A 15131-nucleotide genomic window follows, 5' to 3' on the forward strand; every position below is an offset into this window, starting at 1 on the left:
CTGTATCGGTCGGCCTACACTAGTTCTTACATGTTACAACGTAGCTGATGACTGAGTTCAGGTACCCTGACAGCACTACAGCTGAGGATTTCACTGTGGCAGCTGATTCCCTCGTCTTCAGAAGATCAGAGACCATTTTCAGAGATGAAGCGTTGACGGCAGATGGATGATGTGATGGTTGATGACTGTAGTTGTGCTGACTGCTGCAAATCAGCTCCCAGTTCTAATGGCACACAATCACCACTCTCCTGATGTCCGTATTGTTTTTTTTGGAGGGTATTTTTAAGCAGTTGGACTCCAGACAGTTGGAACAGAGGAACAGCCAATTATCACTGTTCTATTTAGAGTTTTCTTTTGGCCAGTTATGATCTGCGGCCAATTAACTGGTGCATTACTGGTTGGCAGCATGCTGCATAAGAAAATGCTGATACAAAGTCATGGATGGACAAAAAAAATGACACAATATGGTGAAACACAAAGGGAGGAGGAAGACAGACTGGTTGGGGAGCAGAGAGGAGAAGTGGCACAATCCTCTTCTGTTAGACCAGCTGCCAGTTTCCAGCAGAGGGAAACAAGTGTGGGACATGTGTTATTATATATTTAATATAACAAGTAGCACAAATTAACTGCTTACTAGCCAGTGTCTGTTCATATGCAACTGGGATGGGGAATGTAATGAAGTACATTTACTCAAGTACAAATTTGAGGCTCTTTCCATTTTGTACAACTTTACACTTCTACTCCATTACATCTCAGAGGCAAATAATCTACTTTCTTCTTCACTACATTTGTCTGACAGCTTTTGTTACTAGTTACTTTTCACAGTCATGCTTAATGAAATGCATTGCTGGCCTGGAAGTAAACAAATAACATAACGATCACGTCGCTATCCTTTACTCTTCTGCAACAACCGTCATGTCACTCTTATTGATCATAATTTCACTTTGCCATATAACGTTAACCTTATAACTGAGCACATTAAGGCTATATTCACAGCAGCGCCGGGTGTTTTTTTTTTTTTACATTGGATTAAGTTATGTAACGTTGAGAGTTCCCCCTGCAAGGAACTGGTCATCTCTTGACTGTTTGTGACCATTATACACTAAAAAAGAAACAGTGGCATGTTTGGTTCATAATGACTCAGTGGTTCAAAATGATTAGAGAATAGAAGAAAAAAAAAAAGAGTAGAGAAAATGTGAGTTAGTGTTTAGAGGCAACAGAATGGTGCATTTCAAATAATGTTTTGCTGCTTATTATGTTGCTTATATACGCAACTGTTACCTAAATATTAAGATAATAATAATTAATAGATAAATTCATCATTTGTAAATATAAGCTATATTCATTTAGACATGCCTTGCGAAAGAAAAATGCTTCATGTCTGAGTTCCAAAATGCCCCACGTAACTAACACGTAATAATAATTATTATTATTATTGTTATTATAATAACAATAATAAAGATTACTGGACTCATTTTTGACCATAAAACGGTAAAATGTTCTGCCTTCCATTCATATCGTTGTCACAAGTGTTTGAACATTATTTAAGGCATCAAAAAAGAAGTTATTTGTTTTTATCTTTTTTTTTAATGTAAAAATTTAATTGGCCGATTTATCGGTTATCTGAATTTTCAGATAGCCCTAATTGCTAATAATAAATATTAGGACCTTAGTGCCTTGTTACCTGTCGTAGCATAGCATATTTTTGTTGTTTATATTGCTTTTATTGTCGACCGTCCGAATACTTAATAATAACTGATGCTTTTGTGCTCTGGCAAGCCCTTTGACTTGAACTGAATTCTGTGCTGTGACAGGCAACAACACACTGCTATCTGATGGTTTCTTAATCTTTATTTATCAACTTTCATATAAATGTTCACATTGACTGAGCTCATACATGCATGAAACAAACAGAGCAAAAAGAGATAAATACAGCGTAATACAAGAAGGTTGCTGTCAAATGTGTTCAATAAAGACAAATAAAAATATACTAAATATCTTTTTTGTCTTTACTTAACAAGTTTCTGCTTTTACTGCAGTTCTATATGTGGTTTGTCCACATCTGTTTGCCGTATGTATCTTTCCAAGATAGCAGGCGTACTCGTGCATACCCCACTCACATCAGGCAGCCACTCAGATCGGGTAGTGACAGTACTCGAACAAGCCACTGAATATCTATTAGCTTTGCAACTAGCCTGTGACCCCTGACCTTACTGTGAGGTGATGCTCCCGAGGCTACAGTGACAAAATGGGACCTTTTTAAGTGTTTCCATTACAGACATGACAACTATCAGATTTTTTTGGCGCAGTATGGTAAATTTCACATTACACAACTTACTACTGACTATACCGACTCAATTTAAGCTATCAAACAAAATAATAATATAGCCTCTAGGGATCAAATCACCAAAACAGTCACAATTCTCTGAAGTACATACAGTGTGTGGACTGAATAATATTACAAATAGCATACAGACTACTTGTATAAAGACTACAGCCTCAAAACTGACAGCAGTTAAACAACTGAACATTACAAACTACACAGGAAACTGACTTATTGCAGGGCTGCTGACAGCATCTGATACAGTGGTACAAAAGCCAAACACACACACACACACACACACACACACACACACACACACGGGTTGCTAACTACATTAACTTGGAACATCTTTTTTGAATGGGCTTTATTGTTTGAGTCTTGCTCTGCCTTGGGGTAGTTCAGTCCACATGACCGGGCAGGGCAGGATGATGCATCTTCATACCAGCCACTAACATACAAGCTGCCCTTTCTCTGGCTGAGAGCGGTGAAGGTGCTCAATATATTCTACTGAAGCTTTAGGGTTCATTTTATATCATGTCAAATGGACAGAGTGCTGCCAGGAGGACAGATAGGACAGACTTCAGTGAGGAGTTCACGCTGTAGTGGCTTCATGTACAGTCCAGAGGACCCGGGCTGTGTGCAGTGTGGGCTCCTCTACTGGACCGGTCCGCTGTGCGCTGTATTTCTCTCAACTGCTGCCTTTTATGGACAACGGACAAAGCGGACGGAGCCGAGACTGTACTTCATCTGAGAAACATCTTCAACATAAACACCACAGTCATTAAGGCTCAATACAATAACGCGTTTGATATCTTTCAATACAAATCTACAATAACTGCAAATTCATCTTTTTAGATGTAGTTAACGGAAAGCCGCTCGCTTCGATGCGCGCTTGGATTCAGAGTCGTCCACCCGAATCACGCTTGAAAACTTAGGTTTTAATGTTTCCTTGCAAACAGAGAAATATTAGCATGTTATAAAATACATGACAGGTTGTTTTTCGAATAACACACGTCCTCCGTCCATTTCGGCTTTGGAGATAAGACTCAATAACATCAACTTTAACAATCGTTTGACCTTATTTCCCCCCATAAAGCCCACCACCATCAGTCTGAAGAGGGGGCAGTAGTGGGAGTAACCGCAGACCCGGTAATAAAAGTAGAGATGTTATCACAGTGGTGTTCAGTGTGTATGTGTCGGTGACTCTGGCAATCAGAGGAATAAATCAGTGCTGTTCGGGAAAGGTTCTGTGGGTCATGTATGGCTTGCGCCTTTGAATAAATAGCCAAGCTGCTTTAAATGACAGATTTTTTAAATGGAATTTGGTTTACACAGCCCTCTTCCTTTTACAGCGGCTAATTACTCGAAGAAAAGTTTCAATGCTGTCACACCAAACACTCCCGCTTCAACTAAAACCCATTTGACTGAATGACACACTTTAAAGCGGTCATCCATGTTGACCGCTGAGCTTCAACGCATCAACACGCAACTGGTAGATGCTAGAAGAAGTTTTTCCGGCGGTTCCGCTCTTTTCTTTACCTTGTTCTCCAGTGTTTCCGCTGGCTCGTTCCAGTGTGCCGCTCAGCAACAGGAAAGAAAGAAAAACGAGCAAACGTCCACATTTTGCCGGTGATATTTGGGCATTTTTCTGCCTGTGTTTACTGTACATCCCTGTGACCCTCGGTACCGCCGACCGTCCTCCTTTTCCTCGCCGTTGTTCAACTCTGCCTCCCGATCTGACTCCACTGAGCGTCAAGTACGGCGGAGTAACACACACCACTTCCTGTGTGGACCGTCACAATACAGCACGAGTCAACCGAAGAGCCACGCGACGAGGAGAACAGTTCAGCGGATACATCCCGATTATTTCTTTCTCCAGAGGGATCACTTGACTTTGACATACAGCACGAGTCAACCGAAGAGCCACGCGACGAGGAGAACAGTTCAGCGGATACATCCCGATTATTTCTTTCTCCAGAGGGATCACTTGACTTTGACATACAGACGAGGAGAACAGTTCAGCGGATACATCCCGATTATTTCTTTCTCCAGAGGGATCACTTGACTTTGACATACAGTTTGCGGTTTTAAGTCAAATTCGCCCTGAGAGGCTGAGGCTTGCATGTTTAGAGCTGGTCTCACTGGCTGACATAATCTCAAGCACACACACCTGCAGGCTGGTTAGCAGCACTCATTAAATATGTAAAAACACAGTCTGAATCAAATACAAATGTATTAAATGCAGCCACAGGGTTGACTAAATGTCACATTTCTATGGATGACCTCAAAAGGACTGGAACTCCCATTGTCGAGTTGAAAACGTATGGTCGACCAGCCTCTGTAGCTCACAGTTATCAGCTACATTTCCCTGCAAACAAGTTGAAGAGAAATTCAATTATTTTTCTTACAGTACATGGATTGAATTGATTCAGGATGATGACTTTCAAGCAGAAGTAGCAGCAGAGTGAGCTGTAAACACAGCCAGGTGAGCCTGTTGAGGGGCCACAGGGCCCCACAAACACCTTAGGGAACAAAAACATTTCACCTCCTCTGTGTGAAGTTCACTTGGCAATGGCATTCCTGAGGTCACAATTCCATTGATGTGCACTGGCTCAAGGCTGTTGTCAGTTCCTGTCAGCAGAGTAGCCTATTTGACTTCTTGAATGCCAACTGCAAAAACAAAATATGACCAAGTATACATTTCAGTATGTTTTACTGATGTGAGATACACTATTCGTCATCTTTCCAATTATCAAAACTGTTTTTTGTGTCCGATTGCAACTACTGCACTACTCTGATGCTCTGATGCGGCATTCTGTTTCTGTTTGTAGTCACAACTCTGTGGTCTAACTCAGTATCACGCCCACAACACTATCTGACATCACAAGTAATAGTGGAAGTATAAAGTAGCAGAAAATGGAAATACTCAAGTAAAGTGCCTCAAAATTGTATTTAAGCACAGTAGCCTACCTGAGTAGCCAGTCTGTCACCCTGCTGCCATCTGACAACAGATACAGAAGTGTCTGCTGCTGTACCACCAGACTACAGAGCAGCTTCACTCCTCAGACTGAGACACTCCTCAACTCATCCTCCGCTCGCACTCTATAAAATCATTTGATTTTTCTTATGCAGCATGAAGGGACTTCAGGTTTCATTCTACAACCCTGGTGTAAAATGACTAATAAATTAATATTTAATCTTGAAATTGTAGTTAGTTACTTGAAAACTTGACTCATGACTAAATGGTCAATCCCTAATTAATACTGCAATAAAACAACAGGTGAACTGTCTCTGGTGACTCTTGTTGAAAGAGCTCTCTCAAAGCAGATATCACAGCTTCTTAACAGCAAGTAAATGCAGCACATTAGCTCAACCAGTCTGTGCTTTCAATGTGAATAACAAAACTTTGACGAAAGTGGACACATTATACTCCATCTGATTCAATGTATCAAGACGGTATGGTGTCCACTTGATCACTGAGCTGTAGTTGTCCATAGTAATAACTTGACAAGATCACACACGTTTGAAGAACTCCAGTAAGTGCCTGGGTATTCAGATGCACTCTCCAAGAGACAGTTGAGACATGACTCAGTGTGAATTGAAAAGCTCAGCTCTGTGTGGAATCAAGAAGATTACAAAACATACTGGAGAGGTTTTAAATGCAACAACTGACAGAGCACTTAAACTTGAGTGGCCAAGTAACAGAGACTTTCCTCAGATTTCTCTTTGTAAAATATGAAGTACAAGCTATAAAAGCAGAGCGGAAACTACTGGAATTGCATTTTACGGATCAACTTGTCTATTTTCTTTATACTGCAGAACTTAAAATGTATCTTCCAACTCCATTAGCTCCAAAAACATCCAGATTTGCCATGTAGGAAAAACCTGATTAGGCTGGATAGTAAACACTGATTTACTTTATTTAGGGACAGTGTCACATATTTTTGTATATACAAAATGGATGTTGAGCTCAACAGCCTGCAGTTTAAGCCGCACTTTGTGCTTTGTGTCTTTCCTGTTCGTGTTTGTAACCTTGCAAAGCTCAACAGAGTAAACACCTGTTTCCTGGCCTATTTATCAGCAAGCTAATCAGCCTGATAACATGCAGCTGTCACACCTGCTGCTGAAGGCTGCTGCGTGCCACATCTGCAGGTCCTCAGCCAGAAACCTGGAGGGGCAGTATTACCCTCAACTGTATGAACATGCTTTACTATCTATTTACTAGCCTAGAGTCTGATATCATTTGTTATGAGTTCATCACATGTGGGCCTATTTACAAATCAGTAATCAGACTTGTTTTTTTAGTTGTCTTTCCAAGACATTTAAGACTTTTATTTTGAAGTCCAAATCATCTGTCATCCGGTTGTAATCTCCCTGTGTTTGGCTTGGCGCTTGAGAAAACAAGGTATGGATTTGATTAACGTTGCCTTCACGTCTCCTTCTATAAGCCTCCTCTTTTTTCTGAGCTCGGAAGGCGCAGACAGGCTTAGACAGAGTTAATTGATCGATTGATCTATTCAATAAAAAAAGAACAAATGTCATGAATAAATAAAATCTAGCTGAAAGAAACATTCACTACAGTATGTAGAAAATGTGTCATACTTGAAACTGTTAAGCATATAGGGTTTTTAAAAACAGTGACATTACATCTGCATGAGAGAGTATTATTAGTGTGAATGCTGACACAGCATTCACACTATTGTTCTTCCGGAATTTATTAAAGTTATTAGTGTGAATGCTTCAAAGCATTCACACTATTGTTCTTCTGGAATTTATTATTATTAGTGTGAATGCTTCAAAGCATTCACACTATTGTTCTTCTGGAATTTATTATTATTATTATTAGTGTGAATGCTCCAAAGCATTCACACTATTGTTCTTCCGGAATTTATTAAAGTTATTATTATTAGTGTGAATGCTTCAAAGCATTCACACTATTGTTCTTCTGGAATTTATTATTATTCCTGCTTCCGTACGTTTTTCAGCACCTATCTCCTCCTACAAATTTTGAGCTACAGAAACCATCCAACTATCAAAATGTGCAGCTCATTAAGGACATTCTTGCTTGTATTTTTGGTATTTCTATCTTTTATACTTTTGGAAATATTCAGCTTTTTCTGCAAAATTTTCCCCATTCATCCTTATGGGGAATTTCTCAAATTTCACCCTGCTACTACTTCAGCATACGTTCAGCTATAGAAACCGTTCAACTATCAAAATGTTCAGCTTTTTATGCTCTTTCAGCCTTATACTTTTCAGCTTTTTAGCTTTTCAACTTTTTCAAATATTCAGCTTTTTCAAAACTAAAACCAAATTTTTTTCCCATTCATCCTTATGGGGATTTTTTCAAATTTCATTCTGCTACTACTTCAGCATACATTCAGCTATAGAAACCGTTCAACTATCAAAATGTTCAGCTTTTTAAGCTCTTTCAGCCTTATACTTTTCAGCTTTTTAGCTTTTCAACTTTTTCAAATATTCAGCTTTTTCAAAAAAAAATTTAACATTGAAACAAATGGGAAAATCCTCAAATCCTCCTCAAAACTCATCCACTTTCAACCTCTTCTGCTCCCTCATACTTTGAGCTAGAGACACCATTCCAACTTTAAACTATTCACAAGACCTTGAACTATTGAACTTGTTTTTCAGTTTTTGAAAATATTTTATGGTTTTGAAATTATCACAGTTTTAGTTTTAATGATTTTTAGCTCGTGTTCTGGGTTTATAATGGGTGTGTATTGCGTGAGCTAGAGTGCGGAACATCATCGCTAGAGTGGAGAGCAGCTGGAAAAAGTTTAGAAAAAACTCTCTTCAGCTTGATTTGGGTCCCACATCTTTTACTTCACATAGACAATATATACATAGAAATGTAGGAAATCTTGTTGGCTTTCAGATGTTGGTCTTATTTCAGATGTAGGACTTAAACTTTTGGCTGTGGAAGCCCTTGAGCGGCAAGCACTCCAGCAACTCCCCCATAAGGCGCAGTGTTAACTTTGAGCCTAAATCTCTGGAGTGGAGCAGACGGTACCGGTTTTGTCTCTCGCTCTTGTGCCCTCATTTTTCACTCTACAGAAATAAAAAACACATCACATGGTTCAGCAATGTCTCCTGTTACTCACTGTATACATATTTTGGCCATAACCATTACACTTTTTTCTAAACCTGCAGCTGTTTGGGAGGTGTTTTCCCATTCATTCTTATGGGGACATTTTCAACTTTGGTTCTGCTACTGCTCCAGCATATGTGCAGCTACAGAAACTGTTTGGCTGTCAAACTGTCCAGCTTTTTAAGCTCTTTCAGCCTATTACTTTTTAGCTTTTCAACCTTTTCAGCTTTTCAACCTTTTCAGCCTTTTCAACCTTTTCATCCTTTTCAAATATTCAGCTTCATGTTCAGCTAGAGAAACTGTTCAGCTATCAAAATGTTCAGCTTTTCTGCCTTTTCAGCTTTTGAAAAAATCAGCTTTTCCTGCAAATTCTTGACTATTCATTCTCATAGTTTTATGCATGTTTTGTGGATTAGGCAACTGTTTTCCAGCACATTCAGCAGATTTTGCAAAATCACTTCAGCAATCAGCATTCACACTGTATTTTCGCAGGAAATACAATTTTTCTAGTTAGTGTGAATGCTCCAAAGCATTCACACTATTGTTCTTCCGGAATTTATTAAAGTTATTATTATTATTATTATTATTCCAGCTTCCGTACGTTTTTCAGCTCTCTTCTACTCTTTCAAATTTTGAGCTACAGAAACCATTCAACCATCAAAATGTTCAGCTCGTTAAGGACATTACTGCCTCTATTTTTCATTTTTCTATCTTTCATACTTTTGGAAATATTCAGCTTTTTCTGCCAAATTTTTCCCATTCATCCTTATGGGGAATTTCTCAAATTTCATTCTGCTACATCTTCAGCATACGTTCAGCTATAGAAACCGTTCAACTATCAAAATGTTCAGCTATTTATGCTCTTTCAGCCTTGTGCTTTTCAGCTTTTTAGCTTTTCAACTTTTTCAAATATTCAGCTTTTTCAAAACTAAAACCAAAATTTTTTCCCATTTATCCTTATGGGGATTTTTTCAAATTTCATTCTGCTACTACTTCAGCATACGTTCAGCTATAGAAACCGTTCAACTATCAAAATGTTCAGCTTTTTATGCTCTTTCAGCCTTCTTATTTTCAGCTTTTTAGCTTTTCAACTTTTTCAAATATTCAGCTTTTTCAAAAAAAAATTTAATATGGAAGCAAATGGGAAAATCTTCAAATCCTCTTCAAAACTCATCCACTTTCAACCTCTTCTGCTCTCTCATACTTTGAGCTAGAGACACCATTCCAACTTTAAAATAGTCACAAGACCTTGAACTATTGAATTTGTTTTTCAAAATTTTAAAATCTTTTACGGTTTTGAAATTATTACAGTTTTAGTTTGAAGGACTTTTAGCTCGTCTTCTGGGTTTATAATGGGTGTGTATTGCGTGAGCTAGAGTGGGTGACATCATCGCTAGAGTGGAGAGCAGCTGCAAAAACTTTAGAAAAAACTCTCTTCAGCTTGATTTGGGTCCCACATCTTTTACTTCACATAGACAATATATACATAGAAATGTGGGAAATCTTGTTGGCTTTCAGATGATGGTCTTATTTCAGATGTAGGACTTAAACTTTTGACTGTAGAAGCCCTCGAGTGACAAGAACTCCAGCAACTCCCCCATAAGCCGCAGTGTTAACTTTGAGCCTAAATCTCTGGAGTGGAGCAGATGGTACCGGTTTTGTCTCTCGCTCTTGTGCCCTCATTTTTCACTCTACAGAAATAAAAAACACATCACAGGATTCAGCAATGTCTCCTGTTACTCACTGTATACATATTTTGGCCATAACCATTACACTTTTTTCTAAACCTGCAGGTGTTTGGGAGGTGTTTTCCCATTCATTCTTATGGGGACATTTTCAAATTTCATTCTGCTACTGCTCCAGCATATGTGCAGCTACAGAAACTGTTTGGCTGTCAAACTGTTCAGCTTTTCAACCTCTTCAGCTTTTTCAAATATTCAGCTTTATGTTCAGCTATAGAAACCGTTCAACTATCAAACTGTTCAGCTTTTTAAGCTCTTTCAGCCTATTACTTTCAGCTTTTCAACCTTTTCAGCTTCTTCAAATATTCAGCTTTATGTTCAGCTATAGAAACCGTTCAACTATCATAATGTTCAGTTTCATGTCCAGCTAGAGAAACTGTTAAAATATCAAACTATTCAGCTTTATGTTCAGCTAGAGAAACTGTTCAACTTTTAAAATATTCAATTTTATGTTCAGCTAGAGAAACTGTTCAGCTTTTAAAATATTCAGCTTTTTAAGCTCTTTCAACCTATTACTTTTCAGCTTTTCAACCTTTTCAGCTCTTCAACCATTTCAGCTTTTCACCTTTTTCAACTTTTCAACCTTTTCAGTTTTTCAACCTTTTCAAATATTCAGCTTGATGTTCAGCTAGAGAAACTGTTCAACTATCAAAATATTCACCTTAGAAACTGTTCAACTTTCAAAATCTTCAGCTTTTCCAACCCATTCGGCCTATTCCTTTTCACCTTTTCTGCCTTTTCAGCTTTGAAAAATTCTGCTTTTTCTGCAAATTCTTGACCATTCATTCTCATAGTTTTATGCATTTTTTATGCATTAGGCAAGTGTTTTCCAGCACATTCAGCAGATTTCCAAAATCACTTCAGCTTTCAGCATTCACACTGTATTTTCGTAGGAAATACAAATTTTTCTAGTTATTATTATTATTCCAGCTTCCGTACGTTTTTCAGCTCTCTTCTACTCTTTCAAATTTTGAGCTACAGAAACCATTCAACCATCAAAATGTTCAGCTCGTTAAGGACATTACTGCCTCTATTTTTCATTTTTCTATCTTTCATACTTTTGGAAATATTCAGCTTTTTCTGCCAAATTTTTCCCATTCATCCTTATGGGGAATTTCTCAAATTTCATTCTGCTATATCTTCAGCATACGTTCAGCTATAGAAACCGTTCAACTATCAAAATGTTCAGCTATTTATGCTCTTTCAGCCTTGTACTTTTCAGCTTTTTAGCTTTTCAACTTTTTCAAATATTCAGCTTTTTCAAAACTAAAACCAAAATTTTTTCCCATTCATCCTTATGGGGATTTTTTCAAATTTCATTCTGCTACTACTTCAGCATACGTTCAGCTATAGAAACCGTTCAACTATCAAAATGTTCAGCTTTTTATGCTCTTTCAGCCTTCTTATTTTCAGCTTTTTAGCTTTTCAACTTTTTCAAATATTCAGCTTTTTCAAAAAAAAAATTAATATGGAAGCAAATGGGAAAATCTTCAAATCCTCTTCAAAACTCATCCACTTTCAACCTCTTCTGCTCTCTCATACTTTGAGCTAGAGACACCATTCCAACTTTAAAATAATCACAAGACCTTGAACTATTAGGCATGTGTTTAGTTTTTGAAAATCTTTTACGGTTTTGAAATTATCACAGTTTTAGTTTGAAGGATTTTTAGCTCGTCTTCTGGGTTTATAATGGGTGTGTATTGCGTGAGCTAGAGTGGGTGACATCATCGCTAGAGTGGAGAGCAGCTGCAAAAACTTTAGAAAAAACTCTCTTCAGCTTGATTTGGGTCCCACATCTTTTACTTCACATAGACAATATATACATAGAAATGTAGGAAATCTTGTTGGCTTTCAGATGATGGTCTTATTTCAGATGTAGGACTTAAACTTTTGACTGTAGAAGCCCTCGAGTGACAAGAACTCCAGCAACTCCCCCATAAGCCGCAGTGTTAACTTTGAGCCTAAATCTCTGGAGTGGAGCAGACGGTACCGGTTTTGTCTCTCGCTCTTGTGCCCTCATTTTTCACTCTACAGAAATAAAAAACACATCACAGGGTTCAGCAATGTCTCCTGTTACTCACTGTATACATATTTTGGCCATAACCATTACACTTTTTTCTAAACCTGCAGGTGTTTGGGAGGTGTTTTCCCATTCATTCTTATGGGGACATTTTCAAATTTCATTCTGCTACTGCTCCAGCATATGTGCAGCTACAGAAACTGTTTGGCTGTCAAACTGTTCAGCTTTTTCAAATATTCAGCTTTATGTTCAGCTATAGAAACCGTTCAACTATCAAAATGTTCAGTTTCATGTCCAGCTAGAGAAACTGTTAAAATATCAAAATATTCAGCTTTATGTTCAGCTAGAGAAACTGTTCATCTTTTAAAATATTCAGCTTTTTAAGCTCTTTCAACCTATTACTTTTCAGCTTTTCAACCTTTTCAGCTCTTCGACCATTTCAGCTTTTCACCTTTTTCAACTTTTCAACCTTTTCAAATATTCAGCTTGATGTTCAGCTAGAGAAACTGTTCAACTATCAAAATATTCACCTTAGAAACTGTTCAACTTTCAAAACCTTCAGCTTTTCCAACCCATTCGGCCTATTCCTTTTCACCTTTTCTGCCTTTTCAGCTTTGAAAAATTCTGCTTTTTCTGCAAATTCTTGACCATTCATTCTCATAGTTTTATGCATTAGGCAAGTGTTTTCCAGTACTACATTCAGCAGATTTCCAAAATCACTTCAGCTTTCAGCATTCACACTGTATTTTCGTAGGAAATACAAATTTTTCTAGTTAGTGTGAATGCTCCAAAGCATTCACACTATTGTTCTTCCGGAATTTATTAAAGTTATTATTAGTGTGAATGCTTCAAAGCATTCACACTATTGTTCTTCTGGAATTTATTATTATTATTAGTGTGAATGCTTCAAAGCATTCACACTATTGTTCTTCTGGAATTTATTATTATTATTATTATTCATGATTCCGTACGTTTTTTGGCTCTTTTCAACTCCTTCAAATTTTGAGCTACAGAAACCATTCAACTATCAAAATGTTCAGCTCATTAAGGACATTATGGCATCCATTTTTCTTTTTTCTATCTTTCATACTTTTGGAAATATTCAGCTTTTTCTGCAAAATTTTCCCCATTCATCCTTATGGGGAATTTCTCAAATTTCGCTCTGCTACTACTTCAGCATACGTTCAGCTATAGAAACCGTTCAACTATCAAAATGTTCAGCTATTTGTGCTCTTTCAGCCTATCAATTTTCAGCTTTTTAACTTTTCAACTTTTTCAAATATTCAGCTTTTTCAAAACTAAAACCAAAATTTTTTCCCATTCATCCTTATGGGGATTTTTTCAAATTTCATTCTGCTACTACTTCAGCATACGTTCAGCTATAGAAACCGTTCAACTATCAAAATGTTCAGCTTTTTAAGCTCTTTCAGCCTTGTGTTTTTCAGCTTTTTAGCTTTTCAACTTTTTCAAATATTCAGCTTTTTCAAAAAAAAATTTAACATGGAAACAAATGGGAAAATCCTCAAATCCTCCTCAAAACTCATCCACTTTCAACCTCTTCTTCTCCCTCATACTTTGAGCTAGAGACACCATTCCAACTTTAAACTATCCACAAGACCTTGAACTATTGAACTTGATTTTCAGTTTTTGAAAATCTTTTACGGTTTTGAAATTATCACAGTTTTAGTTTTAAGGATTTTTAGCTCATCTTCTGGGTTTATAATGGGTGTGTATTGCGTGAGCTAGAGTGCGGAACATCATCGCTAGAGTGGAGAGCAGCTGCAAAAACTTTAGAAAAAACTCTCTTCAGCTTGATTTGGGTCCCACAGCTTTTACTTCACATAGACAATATATACATAGAAATGTAGGAAATCTTGTTGGCTTTCATATGATCATCTTATTTCAGATGTGAGACTTAAACTTTTGGCTGTAGAAGCCCTCGAGCGACATGCACTCCAGCAACTCCCCCATAAGCCGCAATGTTAACTTTGAGCCTAAATTTCTGGAGTGGAGCAGACGGTACCGGTTTTGTCTCTCGCTGTTGTGCCCTCATTTTTCACTCTACAGAAATAAAAAACACATCACATGGTTCAGCAATGTCTCCTGTTACTCACTGTATACATATTTTGGCCATAACCATTGCATTTTTTTCTAAACCTGCAGGTGTTTGGGAGGTGTTTTCCCATTCATTCTTATGGGGACATTTTCAACTTTGGTTCTGCTACTGCTCCAGCATATGTGCTGCTACAGAAACTGTTTGGCTGTCAAACTGTTCAGCTTTTTAAGCTCTTTCAGCCTATTACTTTCAGCTTTTCAACCTTTTCAGCTTTTCAACCTTTTCAGCCTTTTCAACCTTTTCAGCTTTTTCAAATATTCAGCTTTATGTTCAGCTATAGAAACCATTCAACTATCAAAATATTCAGCTATTTATGTTCAGCTATAGAAACCATTCAACTATCAAAACATTCAGCTTAATGTTCAGCTATAGAAACCATTCAACTATCAAAATATTCAGCTTTATGTTCAGCTATAGAAACCATTCAACTATGAAAATATTCAGATTTATGTTCAGCTATAGAAACCATTCAACTATCAAAACATTCAGCTTTATGTTCAGCTATAGAAACCGTTCAACTATCAAAACATTCAGCTTTATGTTCAGCTAGAGAAACTGTTCAACTATCAAAATATTCAGCTTCATGTTCAGCTATAGCTTGCGTTAGGCAAGTGTTTTCTAGCACATTCAGCAGATTTTGCAAAATCACTTCAGCAATCAGCATTCACACTGTATTTTCGCAGGAAATACAATTTTTCTAGTTATTATTATTATTCATGATTCCGTACGTTTTTTGGCTCTTTTCAACTCCTTCAAATTTTGAGCTACAGAAACCATTCAACTATCAAAATGTTCAGCTCATTAAGGACATTATGGCATCCATT

At 37.5% G+C, this 15131-nt stretch overlaps 1 protein-coding gene across 1 annotated transcript in view; it reads right to left on the reverse strand.

Annotated features, from left to right (window-relative positions):
* The window catches only part of adam19a (ADAM metallopeptidase domain 19a), a 194868-nt gene extending 190784 nt beyond the window's left edge, over window positions 1-4084 (reverse strand). Inside the window, exon 1 of the mRNA XM_084345056.1 lies at window positions 3863-4084. Coding sequence (XP_084201182.1) covers window positions 3863-3992 — 130 coding nt within the window. The 5' untranslated portion in view covers window positions 3993-4084. The remainder of the gene's footprint in view (window positions 1-3862) is intronic.
* Between the last annotated feature and the right edge of the window lie 11047 nt (window positions 4085-15131).

The sequence above is a fragment of the Pagrus pagrus genome (assembly GCF_965226575.1).
Source record: "Pagrus pagrus genome assembly, chromosome: 22".
Taxonomy (NCBI): domain Eukaryota; kingdom Metazoa; phylum Chordata; class Actinopteri; order Spariformes; family Sparidae; genus Pagrus; species Pagrus pagrus.